At 42.3% G+C, this 25,346-nt stretch overlaps 1 protein-coding gene across 2 annotated transcripts in view; it reads left to right on the top strand.

Annotated features, from left to right (window-relative positions):
- Positions 1 to 25,346, top strand: part of LOC133376271 (aldehyde oxidase 3-like) — a 95,897-nt gene that overhangs the window by 29,115 nt on the left and 41,436 nt on the right. For both annotated transcript variants that reach the window (XM_061608057.1, XM_061608056.1), the window contains 7 exons: positions 1,845 to 2,029; positions 11,549 to 11,711; positions 12,714 to 12,806; positions 16,431 to 16,600; positions 17,451 to 17,565; positions 20,468 to 20,587; positions 24,975 to 25,071. In XM_061608057.1, coding sequence (XP_061464041.1) covers positions 1,845 to 2,029; positions 11,549 to 11,711; positions 12,714 to 12,806; positions 16,431 to 16,600; positions 17,451 to 17,565; positions 20,468 to 20,587; positions 24,975 to 25,071 — 943 coding nt within the window. The remainder of the gene's footprint in view (positions 1 to 1,844; positions 2,030 to 11,548; positions 11,712 to 12,713; positions 12,807 to 16,430; positions 16,601 to 17,450; positions 17,566 to 20,467; positions 20,588 to 24,974; positions 25,072 to 25,346) is intronic.

Raw genomic sequence — 25,346 nt, 5'->3', positions numbered from 1 at the left:
CCTAGTTAAGACTGATGTCTCAAATGGCCCCCACCCTATAACCATTAAAAGCCTTCACAAAATCCACAGAGATAGGATACTTAGTTAAAGCAATACACCAATACACAAAACATATGGTAAAAATAATAAATAGAGCTGCAAATAGGCTAAGTTGTCTTCTCAAAGTATTTACAAGGAACTGGGAACAGAGGCACCAGAATTTTTAAAAACAAACAAGTATACAAACTCTTGAGTCCCTCCTGATCTCACTTGGATTTAACCATCTGTCTTCTGGACATCAAATTCACAAATCCTCTTCTTTCAGTAGAAGGTTAGCAACAACCTAGGCTTGCCCTCCAATAGGAGGCATCATGGTATAACACCCTTGCTCTCATTCCACTCCTGAAGAGACATCCCAAAAGATTGGTTCCTCATTTCTCACTGACTTGGTCACCACCGCTGGGGAAATATATCCACCCTGGTTGCTAGAATAGAACCTGAAACTCTGGATATCTCTTATCATGCAAGCCACAGCTGCTGAGCCTGAGTCAGGATCGGCTCCTGATTCTGTCTTCTCTGTGGTGGGTGGCAAAAGGTATGCACTGGAGGGACAACAGTGTTTTAAGTCCTCCCCCCATTCCTCCCAGTGTTGCTGCTGTTACTACTCAAGTAATGCCATATACATCCATGATGTACATAGAGATGAATCAATCTATTTCCTGTTCATGGACTATCCATGTGTTCATAGGTCTGTTCAGTTTCCACATTTATGTGTACAAAAATTAAAAACATTTAAAAATGTAAAAAAATTAAAGGACATTTCCCCCACAAAATACACATTTTTATATGTACATTGGTATGTTTTTTGAGCTGAGTACTGCATCACAAAAATCAGAAGTGTGAAATCCAAAGGACAACTGCATTTATACACACATTCATATAGAGAATTCAGATCAGTTTAATTCTTATTGGAGTTTACAAAGAACAAATTTCTCAAGCATCTCAAGATGTACACACTCATTTATTTTTCTCCCACTGTTATCTCTTGGTAAATAGGTATTACAGGTTTTTGAAGAACTACAAAAACCTTCAAAACCTGTGGACAGCATTGATAATAGGGCAAGCAATAGTACCTTCAGCAGTGGGCAGTCATATCACATTCATTATCTCTCTAAACCAGCCTTCCTCAAACTGATGTGCTCCAGATGTTGGACTACAACTCCCAACCCTGACTGTTGGGGCTGGTATTGAAGGAAGTTGTAGCCCAAAACATCTGGAGGGCATCAGATTGGAGGAGGTTGCTCTTAAACAATGATATCTGGATATTTTTGGTTGGCTAAATGGGCCATGTTTGAAGGTGTGATGCCATAGACTTCAAGTCCCTCCTTTAATCTGCTCCTATACAGCAAGAATGAAAGGACAACTGGAAGTGGTTGAGTTTGATAGGACATGTAGACCACTGTTCTTCAGCCTTGGGTCCCCAGATGTTGGAGCTTTGGGGCTCCAGTCGAGAATATACCCCTGATCTAGATGGAGGCCTTGCAAGGCTTCTCAACAAAAATCCTCCCTGAATGTGCTTCTTGTAGTAAACTGCACACACCCAGGGACAAATAACAGCCTGGGAAGGGGACAATTTTCAGCAGGAAACTAGAGCAGGGCCCAGATCCAGATTGGAAACACATTCCAGATTGAGGCCCTGCAAGTGGCGAGGGTAAGTACACTTTTAAAAAAAATGAATAATGTAATATTTAACCCTCACTGTTTCCTACATGGAATGCCTTCAAGCTAGGAACAATGTCTTTGTGTTTCCACAGCAACTAACATGGGGGAGGTAAAATAACCGGATTTCTCCTTGCTCTGGCTAGGATGAATTTGTGTCAGCATTCCGTCAAGCTGAGCGCCGAAAAAATGCATTGTCAGTGACAAATTCTGCTATGAAAGTCCTTTTCCAACCAGGTACTGATGTCATAGAGGATCTGGCTATTTTATATGGTGGCATTGGCCCTACAACAGTGAGTGCAAGAAATACCTGTCAGCTGCTCATTGGAAGGTATGTTGATTATACTATTTGGCATTACTGAATAGGAATAGCTTCTTTGTTCTGGAAGAGCAAGATACAGATGTTAGCATTGGAGCTGAATGCTTGGCAGAAGCTGAACTTTAGCAGAATTCCTGTTAAAGGAGCATACTTTACCGTGGATACAATCACACTGGATATAAGAAAACAATAAACTGGCATTTTTTAAAGGAAATACATGTTTGCTAGGAAAGATCCTTAGTTCTGGCTAACTAAGATGGAGATGCAACAAGGCATGCTTGTTCCTGCATCTCAAGAGAAGACAGATCCAAAAGGGTGAGGAAGAGCAAAAGAAACAGAGGGAAGTAGGGTCAGTAACGCTAAGTGAACAGTATCATTCTTGCACTGGAAGGATCATCACAAGTTAGAAGGGAAGGGACGGTCTAATAACCATGGAGGTTCCTCACTCTATCTCAGCCTTTCCCAACCAGTGTGCCTCCAGATGTTGTTGGACCACAACTCCTATCAGCCTCAGCCAGCATTGCCAATGGTCAGGAAGATGGGAATTGTGGTCCAACAACATCTGGAGGCACACTGGTTGGGAAAGGCTGCTCTATCTACTCGTTGCCATGCAGACACACCAGTCTTCAGTGCAAGCTAAGTTGCTTCCCAATACTTCTAATGATAGAGTAATGCTAATGGTCTTCTAAACAAAGCTAGAACTGTACTTGCACTTTTGTCTGCAAGTAGTAATGAGAAACATCTTTTTTTAAAAAAAGAAGTGGGCAAATCTCATTTCAAAATTGGTTCCCAACATTTCAGAATGTTGTTATTCAAAAAACAAAATTTCACCAAAACACATCAGAGAGGGAAAGGGGGAGAATTCCCAACTACTGTGAATATGAATCTGGGATAAGATTTAAGAGAACAATGTTACTTTTTTTAAAAAAAAATCTGTTTTCTGGCAAATGCTGTCATTTAAATATTTTATTCATTTATTTATTTATTGCATTTGTATACTGCCCCATAGCTGAAGCTCTCTGGGCAGTTTACAACAATTAAAAACATTAAAAACAAATATACAAATTTAAAAACACATTTTTAAAAAGAGAGCTTCGCTATAGAGTGGTATATAAATACAATAAATAAATAAATAAATAAAATTGAAAAACACATGCTAAAATGCCTGGGAGAAAAGGAAAGTCTTGACCTGGCGCCAAAAAGATAAGTGTTGGCGCGAGGCGCACCTCATCAGGAATATCATTCTATAATCTGGGAATATGTTGTGAGCCCATGGAATTGCAGGGCTATATGTCATGTAATTCAGTCCCCTGAACTGAGGCAAGATCTTCCAAAATCCATTTGGGTTTAGATTACTCAAGTACCTCCACTGCATTATTCCTTATTAGTCAAGTCATGGCATATGCAGTCTTTTTAATTACCACATCTACCCTACTTGTGTTTTCAGAGGCATCTGATTAGCTACTGTTAGAGACCAATTGTCCTGATTCACCAAAGCAAGTGTTATATCTATACATTCTTAGTGCCCAGTTTATTTCCTAGTTGTCATCACCAGAAAGCAGTGGAGAACTGGGGAAGGCATAGGCCTGGTCATCATCACCAATGTTCTATCCTTCCATATTCAAATGAGCTGCGACTGGTCCATACTATTCATATTCTAGTGCCCTACCATAGAAAAGATCCGTTTTGAAGAATATTCCTTCTCAGTCCCTGATAGGAAAACATGAAAGGAAATCTGTTGAATTTTCTCATTGCAACCTTTACTTAAGTACAAGGGTGGACCTTATTTCTATTCTCGAAGGTTCAGCCAACTCCACTGCTAGCTGGTTGTGGAGGGAAACAATTTAGTATGAAGTATGGTAGCAATCTTACTGAAGTGTGAATGAGTAATATATACAATTGCATAAATTCCCTCCATTTCGGTGTAGACAATGGACGTTTTATATGGCACACACCGAAGAGTGGCTGTATACTATAGCCAGCATGGATTTTCACATTCCGCAATGTTAAATTGAAAATACCCCATGCCATTCTGATGCTTTACATAAGCTCATTTCAAAAGAAAACCTTACAAAACTTATAGTCCTGAACTCAGAAATGCTTGCTTAACAGCCCTCTAAGTTTTCATGGTGATACACAAAACAGAGTTCAAAATGCAAAAAGAGAGAGAAAAAACCAGACTCCTTTTGGACTTTTTTCTGTCAGAGTTCTTCTAATTTGTTGAAATTAATTAAAAATCAGCCATGTTCACAGAGTACCTGTAATCCTATTACTGACCTTGCCCCATACTCTGACCTTCATCTTTTTAGCATTACAGTCAATGATAAACCCGGGCATGCTCAGTAAGAACCAACTGTCAATGGTCTAAAAGCCAGACTTGCCGCTGCTTGGCTTGCCTAATCAGGGGGCCACACCCAGGCCAGACCTCTATTTATTTTGAGACAGTCATGGCTTCCCCCAAAGAATCCTGGGAAGTGTAGTTTGTGAAGGATGCTTGAGAGGAGACTCCTATTCCCCTGACAGAGCTCCAGTGGCCAGAGAGGTGTAACAATCAGCTCCTCTGATTGAAGCTCTGTGAGGGGAACAGGGTGTCTCCTAGCAATTCTTAGCACCCTTCTCTAACAACATTTCCCAGCATTCTGTCTAAAGTGAAATAAAGGCCTGGTGTGGATGTGGGAGGCTACATGTGCCTGCTGTAGAATAAAAAGGTAGGGGGAACACTGAAAAAGAATTATACTGTTCACAATGTTTTCCTTTTGGAAAACATTTCCTCTTCCCCCAGGTCAGCTTCACCTATCCTAAGCATGACTGCACAAGAGTAAATCCCACTGAAATCAGAAAGCATGCAAATGATCAAACCTGCCCTGCCCTCCTCCTCCCTCCTATCCCCTCCCTCTTGCCTCTTCCTTTGCCCCTTCTTTCCCCTCCCTGTCCCCTTCCCTTTCCAATCCTCTCCTTCACCCCTCCTCCCTCTCCCCCTCCTCTCCCCTCCTCTCCCTTCCCCCTCCTCCTCCCCATGGTCAGTTTTATCTAACTTAAGCATGATTGTGCAGGAGTAAATTCCATTAAACTCAATAAGTATGCAAATGATCAAACCTGCCCTCCCCTTCTCCTCCCTCCCATCACCTCCCTTTTGCCCCTTCCCTCCCCCTTTGCCTCTCCCCCTCCCCTTCCAATCCCCTCCTTCCCCTCCCCTCACCCTCCTCCTCCCCCATGGTCAGTTTTACCTATCCTAATCATGATTGCAGGGGAGTAAATCTCACTGAAATCAATAAGCATGGAAATGATCAGGCCTGCCTTTTTTCTCCTTCTCCTCTCCCTTCCTCCTCCCTTCTTCCTCCCTTCTTCCTTGTCGCTTGACCACTTCATGCCTCCCTCTTCTCCTCCTTCCCCCATTGTCATTTTTATATATGCTAAGCATGATTGCACAGGAGTAAATCCCACTGAACTCAATAAGCATGCAAATGATCAAACCTGCCCTCCTCCTCTCCTCCCCCTTCTTCCTGCTCCCATCCCTCTCCTTCCCTCTGCCCTTCCTCATCTCCTTCCTCCTCTCCTACCCCTGCCCTTCCTCGCCATCCTCCTGTGGTCAGTTTCACCTATCCTTAGCATGATTGCAGGGGAGTAAATCCCACTGAACTCAATGAGCATGCAAAAGATCGATCCATTCTTAGCAAACGTACACAGGATCCCATTTCTTACCTCCCAGATTAAAAAGCAGAGAAATTCATTAATAGGCAAAAAACCTTGCGGTTTAAGAACATACCTATAGCCAACAGATATTTCTATCAAACTTTAAAAAGCAAGGAAATTGGACAGTTCTAGTGAATGCACCAGGGGAGCAGGAGACCTGACCTCTTCGCTGAGATATTGTACTGCCCTACAAATTTATAAAAATGCAGAAAACAATTTGGGTTAGTCTTTCACAGTCCAATCCACTTCCTGTGTAGCTGGGAAGAATTTGGTAACATGTGCCTCTGAGCATATGGTGAGTGGTGGCAACACCTGCAATCAGCCCAAATAATAGAAACAAGATGTGCTGTGTTTATCTTGTTTTAGCAGGGATGAAGCAACAATATTAAGGCAGTTGATGTAGTTCAGATAGTCACTTTAAATATATTTGATTTACTTTACAATTTTAGTGAAGTTTCCTTTAGTAAATTATTTTCTTTTGTTTCTGTTTCTGTGACTATGTGAAGGACAGCAACACTTTCCAACACTAAAAAAAACTCCAATTGTGGAACAACGGTACTGACTATTCCACTCCAATGGACATGAGGAGTGTCTCAGTTTGCACAAGATAAAACAGTGGGAAGTGAAATATATTCTAGCAAAATTCTAGGTGTGCTTTATGTTTTTAATTGACCGTGCCCACCTTGCCTTAAGTGGTTTAAGCATAGCAGACTGAAAACATGCATCTTGGGCAGGACAAGTTTGTTTTTTCCAGCAGCTAGAGTCATTGCTTAAGTAGCAATGTAATCAGCCTAATTTTACATCAAAGTGCAGTTTCAGATTCAACTATTAATGCACCCAAAACAGAAATAGAACCTAACCTCCAGTTTGAAACACAAAAGGCTATCTTCACCAACATATGACATTGTCCAATAAAAAGGCTTTGAAATTAATAAAAATAAACTTGACACAGATTTCTGGGATGAATAATGAGAGAAATATAATTTTCTAGGTTAGATTCTCTGTAGAAACAGTAGTAACATGGGAAAGAAGCAAAGTAAGAAGAACAGCAACAAACAAAAATGTAATTTCCCATTTTTGGAGATGGCAGGTGTTGCCACTAATCACCATATGCTCATGTTACCAAATTCTTCCAAGCTACACAGGAAGTGGATTGGACTGTGAAAGACCAACCCAAATTGTATTTGCATTTTTACAAATTTGTAGGGCAGTACAATATCTCAGAAAGGAGGTCAGGTCTCCTGCATTCACTATAGGTACCCAATTTCCCAGCTTTTAAAAGTTTGATAGAAATATCTTTTGGCTATAGATACATTCTTAAACCCCAATTTTGTTTTGCCTATTAGTGCACCCTCCGTGGTGCAGAGTGGTAAGCGGCGGTAACGCAGCCAAAGCTCTGCTCACGGCCGGAGTTCAATTCCAATGGCAGGAGGAAGTCGAATCTCCGGTAAAAGGGGTCGAGGTCCACTCAGCCTTCCATCCATCCGTGGTCAGTAAAATGAGTACCCGGCATATGCTGGGGGGTAAAGAAAGGCCGGGGAATGACTCGCAGTATAAGTGCAGGGACACCTTTACCTTTTATTAGTGAATATATATTCTTAACTTACCAATCCATCACTGGATCTTCACATAATTGTCCTTTTTTGTTTTTAACCACCTCATTTTCACTGAGGAAATAATTTGTCAGAAATCTCCAGTTGCCATAGCAGAAGCAAACACTTTTTTGCAAACACTTGGATGGGAGGAGAGAGGAATTGACATAGTGATGGGAGATTTTCAAAAATGGATGATTTCATATTATGCTGCCCCCAATAACATGCAATATTAGCTTTGTATCCTATAATGGTTGTCTTGATTTTAAGAAATAGTAGGTAATATAAATAGGTCTTGACTGCGACATTGGGAGTTACTATAGCACTGACAGAGTTGGTTATCCAAACCAGCTGCCAAGAATTTTCCAGATGTCAGTACATGCATTTGGAGGTGTTAAGAACATAAGAACATAAGAACATAAGAACATAAGAAGAGCCTGCTGGATCAGGCCAGTGGCCCATCTAGTCCAGCATCCTGTTCTCACAGTGGCCAACCAGGTGCCTGGGGGAAGCCCGCAAGCAGGACCCGAGTGCAAGAACACTCTCCCCTCCTGAGGCTTCCGGCAACTGGTTTTCAGAAGCATGCTGCCTCTGACTAGGGTGGCAGAGCACAGCCATCATGGCTAGTAGCCATTGATAGCCCTGTCCTCCATGAATTTGTCTAATCTTCTTTTAAAGCCGTCCAAGCTGGTGGCCATTACTGCATCTTGTGGGAGCAAATTCCATAGTTTAACTATGCGCTGAGTAAAGAAGTACTTCCTTTTGTCTGTCCTGAATCTTCCAACATTCAGCTTCTTTGAATGTCTAGTATTATGAGAGAGGGAGAAGAACTTTTCTCTATCCACTTTCTCAATGCCATGCATAATTTTATACACTTCTATCATGTCTCCTCTGACCCGCCTTTTCTCTAAACTAAAAAGTCCCAAATGCTGCAACCTTTCCTCGTAAGGGAGTCGCTCCATCCCCTTGATCATTCTGGTTGCCCTCTTCTGAACCTTTTCCAACTCTATAATATCCTTTTTGAGATGAGGCGACCAGAACTGTACACAGTATTCCAAATGCGGCCGCACCATAGATTTATACAATGGCATTATGATATCGGCTGTTTTATTTTCAATACGTTTCCTAATTATCGCTAGCATGGAATTTGCCTTTTTCACAGCTGCCGCACACTGGGTCGACATTTTCATCGTGCTGTCCACTACAACCCCGAGGTCTCTCTCCTGGTCGGTCACCGCCAGTTCAGACCCCATGAGCATATATGTGAAATTAAGATTTTTTGCTCCAATATGCATAATTTTACACTTGTTTATATTGAATTGCATTTGCCATTTTTCTGCCCATTCACTCAGTTTGGAGAGGTCTTTTTGGAGCTCTTCGCAATCCCTTTTTGTTTTAACAACCCTGAACAATTTAGTGTCATCAGCAAACTTGGCCACTTCACTGCTCACTCCTAATTCTAGGTCATTAATGAACAAGTTGAAAAGTACAGGTCCCAATACCGATCCTTGAGGGACTCCACTTTCTACAGCCCTCCATTGGGAGAACTGTCCGTTTATTCCTACTCTCTGCTTTCTGCTTCTTAACCAATTCCTTATCCACAAGAGGACCTCTCCTCTTATTCCATGACTGCTAAGCTTCCTCAGAAGCCTTTGGTGAGGTACCTTGTCAAACGCTTTTTGAAAGTCTAAGTACACTGTGTCCACTGGATCACCTCTATCTATATGCTTGTTGACACTTTCAAAGAATTCGAATAGGTTACTGAGACAGGACTTTCCCTTGCAGAAGCCATGCTGGCTCTGCTTCAGCAAGGCTTGTTCTTCTATGTGCTTAGTTAATCTAGCTTTAATAATACTTTCTACTAGTTTTCCAGGGACAGAAGTTAAGCTAACTGGCCTGTAATTTCCGGGATCCCCTCTGGATCCCTTTTTGAAGATTGGCGTTACATTTGCCACTTTCCAGTCCTCATGCACGGAGGAGGACCCAAGGGACAAGTTACATATTTTAGTTAGCAGATCAGCAATTTCACCTTTGAGTTCTTTGAGAACTCTCGGGTGGATGCCATCCGGGCCCGGTGATTTGTCAGTTTTTATATTGTCCATTAAGCTTAGAACTTCCTCTCTCGTTACCACTATTTGTCTCAGTTCCTCAGAATCCCTTCCTGCAAATGTTAGTTCAGGTTCAGGGATCTGCCCTATATCTTCCACTGTGAAGACAGATGCAAAGAATTCATTTAGCTTCTCTGCAATCTCCTTATCGTTCTTTAGTACACCTTTGACTCCCTTATCATCCAAGGGTCCAATCGTCTCCCTAGATGGTCTCCTGCTTTGAATGTATTTATAGAATTTTTTGTTGTTGGTTTTTATGTTCTTAGCAATGTGCTCCTCAAATTCTTTTTTAGCATCCCTTATTGTCTTCTTGCATTTCTTTTGCCAGAGTTTGTGTTCTTTTTTATTTTCTTCATTCGGACAAGACTTCCATTTTTTGAAGGAAGACTTTTTGCCTCTAAGAGCTTCCTTGACTTTGCTCGTTAACCATGCTGGCATCTTCTTGGCCCTGGCGGTACCTTTTCTGATCTGCGGTATGCACTCCAGTTGAGCTTCTAATATAGTGTTTTTAAACAACTTCCAAGCATTTTCGAGTGATGTGACCCTCTGGACTTTGTTTTTCAGCTTTCTTTTTACCAATCCCCTCATTTTTGTGAAGTTTCCTCTTTTGAAGTCAAATGTGACCGTGTTGGATTTTCTTGGCAATTGGCCAGTTACATGTATGTTTAATTTAATAGCACTGTGGTCACTGCTCCCAATCGGTTCAACAACACTTACATCTTGCACCAGGTCCCGGTCCCCACTGAGGATTAAGTCCAGGGTTGCCGTCCCTCTGGTCGGTTCCATGACCAACTGGTCTAGGGAATAGTCATTTAGAATATCTAGAAACTTTGCTTCTTTGTCATGACTGGAACACATATGCAGCCAGTCTATGTCCGGGTAGTTGAAGTCACCCATTACTACCACATTTCCTAGTTTGGATGCTTCCTCAATTTCATATCTCATCTCAAGGTCTCCCTGAGCATTTTGATCAGGGGGACGATAGATCGTTCCCAGTATTAAGTCCCTCCTGGGGCATGGTATCACCACCCACAACGATTCTGTGGAGGAGTCTGCCTCTTTTAGGGTTTCGAGCTTGCTGGATTCAATGCCTTCTTTCACGTATAGAGTGACTCCGCCACCAATACGTCCTTCCCTGTCCTTCCGATATAGTTTATATCCAGGGATAACCGTATCCCACTGGTTTTCTCCATTCCACCAGGTCTCCGTTATGCTCACTATATCAATGCTCTCCTCTAAGACCAAGCACTCCAGTTCTCCCATCTTGGTTCACAGGCTCCTAGCATTAGCGTACAGGCACTTGTAAGCAGTGTCTCTCTTCAAGTGTCTTTGGCACTTGTGGTTAGGCCTGTGGTAATTTTGCTCTTCTGAATTTATATCCTGTGCCCCTGCTCTCACAATGCCTACTTCTAGGCCTACCCCTTTTAAAATTTCATCATTTCTTTGGTCTTTATCCCAGGGGGGAGGTTTATTCCGAACTGGACCTTTCTCAGCTCCTGTCGGGTTTCCCCCCTCAGTCAGTTTAAAAGCTGCTCTGCCACCTTTTTAATTTTAAGTGCCAGCAGTCTGGTTCCATTCTGGTTCAAGTGGAGCCCGTCCCTTTTGTACAGGCCCGGCTTGTCCCAAAATGTTCCCCAGTGCCTAACAAATCCGAACCCTTCCACCCGACACCATCGTCTCATCCACGCATTGAGACTGCGAAGCTGGGCCTGTCTGGCTGGGCCTGCACGTGGAACCGGTAGCATTTCAGAGAAAGCCACCTTGGAGATCCTGGCTTTCAGCATCCTACCTAGCAACCTAAATTTTGCTTCCAGGACCTCACGGCTGCATTTCCCCATGTCGTTGGTGCCAACGTGCACCACGACCACTGACTCCTTCCCAGCACTGTCTACCAAACTATCTAAACGACGGGCAATATCCGCAACCTTTGCACCAGGCAGGCAAAACACCTTGCGGTCTACACGCCCATCACACACCCCACTGTCTATGTTCCTAATGATCGAATCACCCACTACAAGGATCCCTCCACCCCCTGGAGATATATCCTCGGCACGATATATCCCCTCACCCCATTAAAACTCTATATATCTATACTTCATTAAAATAAGCATGTTTGGTTGTATTATTTCTCCCCCCAGAAACTGGAATGAACAGATGTTGAATGATGCTTGCAGGCTAATTCTTGAAGAAATCATACTCTCCCCCTCAGCACCAGGTGGAAAAGTGGAATACCGACGAACTCTGCTTGTCAGCTTCTTCTTCAGATTTTACCTGGAAGTGCTACAAGGTTTAAAGAACATGGTAAATGTTATCCCTGAATCCATAGTAGGGCCATACCTTTATTGGGACAAAAATATGTAACAAAGTAGTAAGTAAGCTTTTTGGTTCTCCAGAAGTCTTCACCAGGTTGGGTGTTAAACAAGGTTGCGAGATGGAGAGAAAATAGTTGCCCTCTGTATTTGAGTGGAAAACTTATTGCTCTTAGGTTGTCCTCAGTGACTGTTCATTCAGTTTCCCATAGCCATGTGATATGGAAAGCTGCTATGCTGTAGAAAAGGGCAACTGAAATTACCAAGGGCTGGAACAACTTCCCTGTGACAAAGAAAAAATTACAACATTTGGAGCTTAGAAAAAAGCAAGCGGAGAACCCAAGTAAAATGTAAATGTACTGCCTTCAAGTCGATTCCGACTTATGGCAACCCTACAAATAGGGTTTCCATGGGGCTGAGAGGCAGTGACTGACCCAAGGTCACCCAGTGACCGTCATGGCTATGTGGGGATTCGAACCCTGGTCTCCCAGGTCATAGTCCAACACCTTAACCACTACACGAGAGCGCTATTGTCTCCATGTCCTGCTTGTGGGTTTCTTAGAGGCATCTGGTTTGCCACTGTGAGAACAGATCACTATTTCAATTAACAATCTTTGTACACTTTTTTTCTACACTCATGTAGAAATATTGTCTTGTGTAAAGCAGGCCTTGCTTCCTATGGAACAGATGCCATAGTGTTTTCATTCAGACAATGATTTATGTTGGCTTAAATATAACTTTAAAAACATGTTTTAAGATATTGTAAATAGAATAGCAACTGCTCCATCTGAAATTTGTGTAGAAAAAACACACCAGAAGTGGTTGTGCAAGTTCAGTCTTAATTTCAACACCCCAGCTGTGCACATCCGGACAATGATTTACTTACCATTACTGAAAGTGGTATAGACATATGATTTGTCTGCCCCCCCCCAAGCTCAGCTTTGAAAATATTGGTATAATATATAAAATGAGTTTTTAAATTGTCTTCCTACAGTACCCATCCATGTATCCTGACTTGCCAAAGGAATATGCAAGTGTTTTAGGCGAGTTCCATGACAAGCCACCTCAGGGCATGCAAACATACCAGGTCAGTGAGATTGTTTTCATAGCAGTTTATCCTCAGATAATAATGGTACCATCCTTCTTAATTATTGTCAATGCTATCATGTTAACCCATCCTTCTCTAAGTAAAAAGATCTGTGACTTAATTGATTAAGAGTTTTAAGAGTTGATTAAGAGTGGCCCTTCTCCAATAGATCCCAGACCGGTTTACATCAATAAAAATCTAAAACAGAAAAATAAAATACAAATCAAACATAATAAATACAATTCCATAACTCCAACCCACAGAAAGACCCGTCTGAAACCCTGGAGGGTCACTGGCAGTCAATGTAGACAGTACTGAGCTTGATGGACCAATGACCTGACTCAGTACAAAGGCAGCTTCTAGTGTTCCAAAAGAAAAGAAAAGAAACAGTGTTAAATTGTTCATCAATTCCATAAAAACCCAGTTGTAAATCAACAAACAATTCTTCAGCCCACCCTTCCAACAAAAGTTTGCAAAAAGAGGTGCTTCTTGACCTGTTTCATAAGCCAATATAATGACGAGGGCAGATGCAACTCAGTGGGGACGAGGGAATTCCATAGATGTAGAGCTGCCGCTGAAAAGGCCCTTCCTAGGCCCCTGTGCTTGTTCTCTCACCCTGCGCAGGGACCGCTACAGATCTCAAGGCTCAGGCAGGCCTGTATGGGAGCAGGTGTTCTCTCAAATATTTGAGCCCCAGGCCATTCATGGCTTTAAAAGCAAGTGTAAACACCTTGAATTTGGCTTGGAACACAACTGGCAACCAATGTAGCTGTTGTAAAATGGGGCTTATATACACTCAACTTGCTGCCCCCATTAGCACTCTGACTGTCACATTTTGAACTAATTACAGTTTCTGGACTCTTCCGGGCAGCCCCGGACAAAGCACATGACAATAATCTGTTATACTTTCACTACAACAGAGGCTAGCATTTCATGCAGCTTGATCTTGGAAATGTCTACTAGAACATTATATGTACTTTCAAGTATATACAGTATATCAGTGGTTCCCAACCTGGGGGCCATGAAGTAATCCAGAGGGGACTGTGAACAGTAAAGAAATGAATTATTTATTAATTTGTTAAAGTCTTCATTCCCTGGATGCTGTCTGCTCCTCACTGCCGCTGCAGATGACACGTCCCCCTTGCTACAAAAGAGACGGGCGGACATTTGCTGAAGGTCCACTGAGGACAGGCATCTCCCTATAAAACACATGGCAGACACCAAAGTAGGCTGAGGGTGGAGCTACCAGGAAGAAGAGGGAATTACTGTTGCTGACTCCCATCTCCTCACACTGCCGCTTTTGATCATGCCCTTGCTCAGAACAAGAGGAGAGGGCTTTTCATGAAGCAAAAAGAAGCAAGACTGCAAGGAAAGGCTGCTTTCCCCCTTCCTTCATGGTAGCCAATCTGCCTGCCTGTCTTGGCTCCTGCTTTGCTGCCACCTCCTTTTTAAAATAATTATTATCGAGGTTGCCCAGATCTCGCCTTCGGCCCAGATGGAGCCAAAGAGAGGAAGCTCAGGACTTGCTCGCCCCCCGTCTCTGAGGCTAAGTGTGTGTGCCAGCGTCCCCCCTTTCTTTCACCTACACTCTACCTCCCCAAACTCTCTCTCCAAGATGCTGCAGCAGTTGAGGGCTTTCCCTCTCCCACGTGCCCAAATGCATGCACGCCTGCAGATGCTTGCACTGGGGCAGATGTGTTAGTGTGTGTGTGTGTGCTGATCTGTCTTCTGCTCCACTCATTCCTCAAGTGCATGCTAACCAAGACATCAATTCTGATTATCATCCCAAGGTCTAAAAGCACTACTCCTCAATCAATCCACCCTTTTGTCTTCACAATCTAGCATCCCCACCACTACCACAGTGCTGCTTCTTTTGTTGTTGTTAATAATTATATATTTTTTAAAGCTCAGCAGGTTGGCTGAAGCTGAGGTTCACATACTGCAGCTGAAATGTTTTTATTTATTTAATTATTGCATGTATACCCCATCTTTCCTTCAAGTTGCTCAAGGTGGTGCACATGGTCATCCCCCCTTCCATTTTATCCTTACACCAACCCTGTGAGGTAGGTCAGGCTGAGAGACTGTGTCCAGGTCCAAGGTCACCCAATGGGCTTCATAGCTGGATGGGGATTTGAACCTGGATCTTAGTCCAACATTGAAGCCCACTGGTGTTGGGAGACAGGATTGTACATCTTCCATCGGGGGGGGGATACCAATTTGATTGGACCTTTGCATTAAGAATTGAAAGCAACAGCTCCCTGTCTGCAAGGAGCTTTTAATGGAAAGGGATATTTGGAGATATGATTTTCTCCATTAACAGGGAATAAAATTACAATTAGCATGGGGGGGGGTCATGACATTTTTTGAGCTTACAAAGGGAGTCCCATACTCATAATGGTTGGGAACCACTGCAGTTGATTATACCGTTCACTAGCAGAGACTTGTATGAATAGACACAGATGCAACCACTAGCTCCTTTTGCATTAGCAATAATGTCATTAATTTCATGCATTCTTGGGGAAATAACAGAAGAAAAGGTCAATGAGGGTTTAGGAGGAACAACTGAAACAGCGTATTTGCAATAGAATAAATCAAGCTAGTTTCAGCATGTATAATAGCATGCAGGAAAACAGAGCTGGGTCAGAATAGCAAAGCTAAATTTTCACACTGTTGATAAATTAATACTAAATGTGGCTTCTTCTATTTTTAAAGATATTTTAAGATTGGCAAAGTACCACATTTGTATAAGACAAATCCTTGATGTTTGAAATAGTTTGTTGGTGAGGAATCCAGATCTGGGTTCCTTCTGCGGTAGCCATTTAGTGTGGTATCACCATGCCTCATTCATTCACATTTTGCCATGGGGTGCACGCAACATCATAATCCTTTGATTCGCCTGTGTTTTTCCAGTGCTACTTCTAACTTTTTTCTTGTGTGTGTATTATTTCTCAACCACTTTTTAGTAAGAAAGGCCTCCAGAGCAGTTTACACGATAAAACGGTAGCATAAGAACATTAAAATTAAAAAATCCAGTCAAAAATAGTATACATAAAATAAATAAAACAGAGCAACAAGATGTCAACAAAAAACTAAGGAGGCAGAATATCACTGTAAGCCCAAAGGCCCAATGCATCAGAATGGTTTTTAAGGAACACTAGAAACACCTGTAATATGGTGGCCCGTATGAATCCCTTGGGGAAGGGGTTCCACAACCTAAGACACCACTACTGAAAAGACCCTGTCTGATGTCATCGTCAATTGGACCTGTGAAAGTGATGGGACACAGAGCAGGGCCTCCACTGATTATCTCATGGGCAGCCAGATTCACGTGGCAGAAGGTTATCCTACTAATTTGCTATAACACCAAGAATACTAATCAAATACTGTATTATAGATATATATTCAGCCAAAATGGCTTAATACTTTAGCTGGTCCTCCTATATAAGGCAATACAAAACTGGGGCTTTGGGAATTAATAGGAAAATTCTAAAAGTCTTGGGCCCAACATTCAGCCAGTACAAACTGAAATGCAACCTTGTTGTCACTGTATAATTTCAATTGGAATTTCAGAATAATACTCCTCAGTAATCTCTCAGTATAGTAAATGTCTTTATCATGCGACAGGATGTAGACCCTCATCAGCCTCCTCAGGACCCAGTGGGGCGTCCCATCATGCTCCAGTCGGGTATGAAACATGCCACTGGTGAAGCGGTCTATGTTGATGACATTGCTCCAGCAGATGGCCAGCTCTACATGGCTGTGGTAACCAGCACACGAGCCCATGCAAGGATTCTGTAAGTAACAAGAAGGAGGTTGTGTGAGGAAAGTGTGGCAGCTGAACATGGGATAGAATGGGGGGCAAAATTTAACAGATTCTGGATATGGTTTGAATCTTTGTTTTGTTTGCTTCAGGAGTGGGCTGGGACAAGAATGAAGTGTGCTTACAAATATAATGTAGGTCAAAAGAGGGAGGCCCAACGCCAAGTTCTTTTCAAGAAGAGCAGGGTGCACTTTGGGGGCACTGGATGTGTTTTTTTAGTGTATCCATCTCAAAAGGCTTATATCCAGAGCTGGTTCTACCATTAGGCGCACAGTGAGACAGTTGCCTCAGGCAGCTGATTGGGGGGGGTCATGAAAGGGCAGCAAATTATTTGCTATTTCATTTATTATTATTGTATTTTAACTCTCAGAAAGGGGAAGAAGTAGTTGTGGGATTTCCACCTCAAATTACTTGACCAGAGTTGGGTACTATGCAACTTGATTTGGGAGTGGCAACAGAGCGGGGGCACCATTTGCTGCTCTGCAAAATGTCATGGGCTGACCCTGGCTTGCACCTGTTTCCTGCCTGTCCATATTGCAGTTAGGGGAAATCATGGCACTTGCCCCCAAATTCAGGTACCAGAAGCTTAAATATGTTAGATTATTCCAGTATATGTTTCTAACTGCAAGGATATGAACTGTGTCTCTCAACGTAGTCAAATAGAATCATAGATAGTAAAAAGTGTATGTTTACTTTAGCCCCTGAACATTTCTGTCTTAAATCATAAAATGGGTACATACATTCAAGGATTCATCTTACCATCATCCTTGGCTGTTGTGACTGAAATTGGAACAAAGGCATTTCTATTTCTCTGTCGTTTCCAGATCCATTGATGTATCAGAGGCTTTAGAAGAGCCAGGGGTAGTTGCTGTGGTAACAGCTGATGATATTCCAGGGGAGAATGGTGATGGTAAAGAGAAAGTGTTTGCAGAAGATGAGGTATTTTCTCAGGTTTTTTTTTTTTGTCTTCGAATACTGCAATCCTATCCAATGTCTACTCAGAGATAAGTTTAATGGGGCTTATTCCCAGATAAATGGACACAAGATTGCAGCTTAATAATTTTTTTTTCTTAGACAAAGGTACTCATTTACAACTATCCTGATTCCTTGGGCATGACTAGACCACCAGAACTGAGCTGCTTTTGAGGAACAAGCTAGCAAAGTTTCCGAGAAGGGAAAGTAGCCACTAGCTGTAGCATCTCCTGTCACTGCATCTCTTTGATAGGACAAGTCAAATAGTGAAAGTCTCAGTTCTAGGCAACTCTTAAATGTGCAAGAGCCTTCTCAGTGTCTGGACCTCGATCATATTGAAAATATTGCTTGAAAGATCCATAGATACATTATAATATAGTATAAAATAATGTAAAACACTCAACATTTATACTGTATAGAGTGTTAGAGTGTTCAATGCACTTCACATCCATTCTCAGGTAAGCTGGTTCTATGCTCCTGCTGTGCCAGTAGTTGCTACATTCAAATTAATGTGCTCTCCAGCAGCAAAGCAGAAAACTCAAGCATGGCTAGAAAAAAATCAAGAGGCTATGTAGCAGGTAGGGATGGGAAATAAATTTGATTCAGTCCACCGTTAAAAGCAAATCTCTCTAATTTCTAAATCTCTAAATAATGCACAAACCAAAACAGTCATCCTTTTAAAATTTGGACTTCTTTGAATTTTGCAAGGCAGCTCTCCAGCCAAGTAATATGTACAAAAATGCATGTACTAGACAATACAGTAAAATGTCCACAATAATACATATATTAATGACAATAACATTCAAAAGTGCATTGTTGTAGATGAAATTGCATACAAAAATGTGTACGTAAAGAGAAATTCGCATTAATATGCGGATGAACTTTCATGAAGGCTTTTAAAAAAAAAGAAATTGCAAACTGATGTAACTTAAGATTGGAAAAATGAGAAACTGAGAGAAACCAAAGTGGACATATTCACCCATCCCTAGTAGCAGCACCAAAGAAACTTCTACAGTGTCCCTGAGAACTCTGTTACGGTATGTTTTATTTCTAGGCCGCCTTTCGGCCAAATAGGCCCCCAAGGCGGCTTACACACACACAAAAAATACAAATACAAAATACCAAAAAAAACCCAATACAATTTACACACAAAAAAAATCAAACTAACAAAGTCCTAACATCTCTAAAAAAAACAGGAGCAGCAAACCAAAAGCATTCATCTTCCTGGTAAAGGGCAGTCCCCAGAAAAATGTCACTAAGAGCAGGGGTGGGGGGCAAAGCAGGTGGAAATGCATGCCCCTTGATGGTCCCAGCACAGTCTCATCCCTGCAGCAACACGTCTCAGCCTGCAGATCCTCCTGATAAGGCCCAGGCAGAGGGGTGGGGCAAGGCAGGTGGAAATGCTTGCCCCTTGATGGTCCCAGCATAGTCTCATCCCTGCAGCAACACGTCTCAGCCTGCAGCTCCTCCTGATAAGGCCCAGGCAGAGGGGTGGGGCAAGGCAGGTGGAAATGCTTGCCCCTTGATGGTCCCAGCACAGTCTCATCCCTGCAGCAGTCTCAACTCTGCCACTATCTACCACTTAGTAGCACAGGGAAATTTCAGATCTTAATCTCATGAAGGGTTACATGTTGCCTGTAGTTGTATCATTCCTTTTCCTGATTTTTTTTTAAAAAAGAAAATGCACCTGTGAGAGTATGAAAACTTGAAGGGAGGACCAGCAAGAGCTCTGCTTAAATCTTTCTTTATTGGCCGTTTGTCCACTCAGGATGCCCCCCCTCCCCAGTTATTTTCACTGGAGGTGAAACATATCCTTCCCATGGATCTTTTTCCCAATGGGAAGAAAAGCAGCTGTGGGCAGGTTTTGAGTGAACAAAACAGCTGACTGATAAAAGGTCAAGCAGAACCCTACCCTTCCTCTCTGGGCCTCCTCCCGGGATTCGATCTTCCTTTGGGTGTTCCTTCTTGAAAGAAAAACTAGGTGAACAGAAGAATGTAACTTGTAGTTTGGTGTTTTGGAAGGTACCCTATATCACGTCAGACCATTTATCCATCTAGTTCAGTGTTATGTACAGTAACTGGCCATGACTCTCCAGAATTTCAGTCTTTCCCAGCCCTTACTTGAAATGCCTTGAGACCTTTTGCACACATGCTGTACCACTGAGCTATAACCCTTAGAAATGGAAATCCTTAGAAATGCAACTAGAAATCCTTAGGCCAGCCCTGTAAGGTGGGTGAATATTATTAACTCATAGATCAGATGCAGGGGCTGAGATACTTAAGGCCACCTGTTTGAGTTTATGGTAGAGATGAAATTTGAACTGGGGACTTTCAAATTCATAGTCTCTTAGGTATTATCCTGTGCAACTGGACACAAAACAATATTCATTCCTTAATTGCCATTTTAGGAAGGATTGTCTTAAGAAATAAAATGTTCCTTTCATGTAAATTTTCAATCTTTTTTTTCTCCAACTTGTGCACCAAAACCAAAGTAATACCTCATATTTTCATTACCAGTGGTTTTCATCAGGGAACATCTTACGTATCAATTTGTCAACTGTGTATTGCAGAGAATTCTGAGACGTTTTCTAAGGTCCAGATGAGGCACTGGTGGTCAGGCATTACTATCGTCTCTCATGACCTTAGAACATGCCCACCTCTCCTCTGTGCCTGTACTTTGAAGAGGAAGATTGGTAGGGGTAGGCAAGCTGTTGTTCAGGGAAATTTGTCTGCCATGACTGATCCTCAGGGTGGTCTCTGGTTTAAAACCCACAGCCTTAAAATGAAATGTATTGGGGTAGTTTAAAAAATGCTGTTGTTGTTCTGTATAGTAAAGCTGCTCCATTTCTGACGGCCGGGTCTCATGTAGGTAATATACATCGGTCACATTATCTGTGGTGTGGTTGCAGAATCCTATGAGTGTGCAAAGCGAGCCAGAGGAAAAGTGAAGATAGAATACCAAGATCTGGAACTGATTCTGACCATTGAGGTAAAAATCAGCCTTTTGTTTGTGAACCTTCACAGTATTTCACTCGGACTCCGGCTTAGCTATTGGAATGGATAAGAGCATAAGAAGAGCCAGGGCAATGGCCTATTTAGTCTAGCACCCTCTTTCCAGCCAGATGCTTCTGGGAAGCCCGAAGTTAGGAATAAAAACAGCAGCCCTCCCTTGCTCCTCAGCAACTAGTATCCAAAGGTCCCATTAATCCTGAAGGTCCCAATTAGCCAGGACCAGCCTAAGACATTTTGCACCTAGGGCAAAGACTAGATGGCATGCGCGCGCACACACACACACAAAATTTCACATACAGACGTCTACTGGACTAACAGTTGAATCTCTAACACTTGCAATGGAAGAGCATCCTCCACTACACCTGAGAGCAGAAGGCTAGCTTAGGAGGAGTGCATAGGCCATGTGATACACACAGCTATGCTCTCTCCACACCTCACCACTGCTCCTTGCCTCCCAGCATCCACTGCTTCACTTTGCATAATGGTAGAGCCGGCTGATATCATGGCTAATAGCCGCCGAAAGCCCTATCCTCCCTACATTTGTGTAATCCCATTTTAAAGCCATCAAAGCCAGATACATCTTACGGCATGAAGTTCCAACAAATGAATTGTGTGTCAGTCCTGGATCTGCTGCCAATAAATTTCATTGGATGACCCTCAATTTTATAGTCATGAAAGAAGGGGAGGAAACTATCTCTCTTCATCTCTCTTCACACCATGCACAAGTATATAAAGCTCTGCCATATGATCCCTCCCTTGTCTTTTTCTCTAAATGCAAAAGCAAGAAATGCTTTAGTCTCTCCATGTCAGACAAATGCTCCAATTTCTTTATTATTTTGGTTGCCCTTTTTCTCTAGTCCAACACTGCAGCAAACTGTAGCAAAACCTCCAGGCAGTTGCAGGGCAACATCTCAGGCAACAATGGATTCTTTGCACCAGAGCAGATTTCCGAGGAGGAAAAAGACAGAGCAAGAAAGCTGCCACTTTTTGTACATTAACTGTAGCACACCTAATAATGCCAGGGTGGACAGAAAACATGTTATGATTCATTGATAAACCACTGGCCAATGTCTAGTGGACCACCCAGTGCCTCATGATTGATGAGATCCATGCAAAGAATGCCTGAAAAGACTGTTGGGGGCATTTTCTTACTACTGCCAAAAAGAACACTTAGTGGTTAACTGTAACAAAACTAAGGTTATGATATTCTCTAAACATCATAGGCCCCATAGATGGTTTTTGGACAAGCAGTCAATCGAACAAGTCAGAGTTTTTAAATACTTGGGCATAGTCTTCCAATCAACAGGGGCATGGCTAGCCCAACAAAAATATGCAGCCGAGAAAGCCCTACAGAGTTGCAAAGTCTTCATGTCTTTTTTTAACACAAAAGGTGGCAACTTTATACCTCCAGCTCTTGAGGTCTTTAAGGCTAAACCTTTAGCACAATTACACTATGGGATTCAAATTTGGGCCGACACTCAGCTAAGACCACTAGAAGTGGTTCAGTCCAAATTCCTTAGACAATTTTTTTCTGTTCCATGCTGTGCTCCTAACGCTTTATTGCGAACGGAAGCTGGTCTTCCCTCTATTACTTTGCAGGCCTGGCTGAGGACATTCAATTACTGGTTGCAGCTAAATTTATCTCCTACTGGTCTGACCTCTCGCCCAACTCTTGCATTGCCCAGGAGGATAATGTTATCCTTCTTGGGTATCTCTGATAAGATGGTGTCCAGCTGGTTATAAAAAATTTCCTTGATGTCTTCATCAGCATCTAATGTTGGTGCATAAGCACTTATAATAGTTGCCTGCTGGTTTTGGACGAGTTTTAACCGGAGTGTTGAGACCCGTTCATTAATGCCAATAGGAACTTCTGACAAGAACTTCACAAGATTATTTTTAATAGTAACGCCTACTCCATGTATTTGTTGTTCTTGTTCTGGCAGTCCTTTCCTTCCTTCAATTGTCCTTCTCCTGCTCTTTGAGTTTCTTGGAGTGCTGCTATGTCAATATTAAAACATCTCAACTACCTCGTGATGATGGCATTCAAGATTTCATTATCTGCATCATCCAGCAATGTCTTTATATTCCATGTTCCAAAATTCAATTGTCTTTTGTGACCACTAAGTGGTGACCCCACTGGACATGGTAATCCAGTCAAGGAGAGATGAGGCAGACTATGTTTAGGGCACCTTTTCTAGCCCCCTCACCATATGGGGTGAGCAGAGTGGATCCTGAATAGGACTGCTCAGTCGTAGATATAGCTGCTGAGCTACTCAAATGCACTGGTCTTTGAGCCAGGATGACTGAATCTGTATCCACCACCCATGTGCCGGTCCATGACTAGGGGCTTCCGGATTTCACAGTCAATCACCATGGGACTTTTGTTTTGTTTTATTTTGGTTGGAAGACACCTGTGCATGAATTTGTTTTATGTGGGGAGATCGGTGCACAATGATCAACACACAATCTTGACAGAAAAAGGCTTTGATCCAATAGCATGGATACCAAAACGATTCAAAGTCTTTCATCTGCTGCAGCCTTCATCTGCCTTCACAGCTGTTGTATCATACACATTGTTATCCTCTGCCTGTTCTGCCATTGAGGACATTCTTGGATTGTTCTTTGTCTGGTTCCTCTCCCTTGACCTTACCGCCATGGGTGACCCTGCTGGGAGTACATGACTCCCTACAGCATCTCTCACAGGGTTCATTGGAACACTCAAGCCCACTCACTACTACAAGCTGACAATCCAGTGAGCAGGCTTAAGAGTACTATTAGAACACCAAATGCAGTGGCTTGCCAGCCTATAGGTTTATACTGGCCACATTCAGATGATCATATCTTAATAAGCTGAGATATGAGCAAGCCTTGTGGCTGCACTCACAGCTCCTCAATTCCTCCCTTTGTGCAAGTGAGCAAGCAAACCAGGAAGTGTTCCATTATAGTTTTCCATTTTGTCTGAACCAGGAAACTATGGTTAATGGCTTCAGAACAAGCCAGGATATTAAGCCAAACTAAGGCTAATTCATATTGGCTTGTCCGGGTGAGGCATGATCATCCAAACATGGCTAATGTGTACATGCATTCTGTTGTTCTAAATTTCAAATCAATGGGGCTCATCAGCTTATTAGGTTGTTCTGGAATCTCTTGAATTAGGCATGTCTCTCTGAGAAAGATGCACGGTCCATAGGTACTTTCTTCCTTTGGCAGTGTCAGGATTACACAGAACATACAAAAGTCCTCTCTGTACTAGTCTAAAACAATACTTAGCATTTATAGAGCACCTCGGGGTGTGCACTTCACATACAGCAGGAGTGGAAAGCTTGTGGCCCTTCAGATTAGGGATGGGTGAGAAATTTGATAAAAGTGAACTGTACATTGGACTACCCTGCAGTCTGCACATTTGCTATCTTTGTGGGCCGATCTTGTTTGTTGCAGGCTTCTGTGGCTTTTTCTGATACTGGATTTAAAAAACAAAACAAAAAAAGCAGTAAATATAACAACATTGTTATCAATAGCATCTTCTATCTGCACTGCTGAAATGTGTATTCCCTTTAACTTTTATGTACTGTAATTGAGGCGATGATGGCAGACATTAACATTATTGTTTGGTTCTTAACCTGTCTCCCCCTTGTATCTTTTTTAAAAATCTCTATGACTTTAGTCAAACTCCCAGTTCTTTATTAGTCTGTTGCCTCAGCAGGCAAAGAGTATCTCACCACCAACACACTGAAAAACTGACTAAAGTGTGAGGGTGTGGGGGGAAGCAAAATAAGTTGGTTAACTTCAGACGGGCTTACTGTAAGGTCATTAACTCAGCAGATAGCAGCACTCAAGGCTCAAAGATAAATGTGCTTGTTTGTTTGTTGAGAGAGTTCTTGCCCATCCAGCACTTTGGACAACAGGGATTTGATGAACAGGAAAAGAGCATATTGTTTAGTTTCAGTTCAGGCATAAGCCAATGCCTTAGCTAGTGTAAAATCAGTGCAACTGTACTTAGAAATGATAACAACACATCTTATAGAGCAGCAAAATGATGATGATGACAACATAATGTGCTTCTGTCTTCTGGGCCTGAGGGGTCTCTGTCCAACGTTCTCTGTCTGCTAGGAGAGGTCAGTCTTCATGTTGTGCATCAGAGGAATCTAATGCAACAGTTGTGCTAGTGGAAACCCATTGCGCAACAGATTGTGTAATCTATTGTGCAACAAAGTTACCATGAACTTGCTTATGCATTTTCTTGTGCAACAGCATTCCACTAGTGCAAAACATTTCACCCACAGAACAAGCATACTGCCAAGTGACTTTAACTCAGCGCGACATTTGATACAACCCTGAATGCTGCTTTCCCCCCTCTTTTGCAGGAGGCAATTGAGCATAATTCATTCTTTACAAAAGAAAAGAAAATAGAAAAAGGAAATGTTAAAGAAGCATTTAAGACAGTTGAGAACATCATTGAAGGTAAGGTGCTGCCAGCACTAGATGGGGGTTTTGTGACACAGCCCCAAGCCTGCTAAAGTGCAGATTCAGTTAATCCATTTACATTTCATTTAAACTTACTGAAGATTGGTGTGGTTGCCTGGTATGAAAAGTGTACCATGGGCAGAGCTTGGAAGATTACTTTTAAAAAGTAATAAATTACAGTTACAGTTACATGGCCCAAAAAAGTAGTAATTACCGTTACAATTGCTCTGAAAGTAACTGATTACTTTACTTTTCCTCCAAAGTAATCACTA

This window comes from Rhineura floridana, chromosome 2 (assembly GCF_030035675.1).
Source record: "Rhineura floridana isolate rRhiFlo1 chromosome 2, rRhiFlo1.hap2, whole genome shotgun sequence".
NCBI lineage: Eukaryota > Metazoa > Chordata > Lepidosauria > Squamata > Rhineuridae > Rhineura > Rhineura floridana.
Note: the sequence above shows the minus strand (reverse complement) of the source record. Positions and strands in the feature narration are given on the sequence as shown.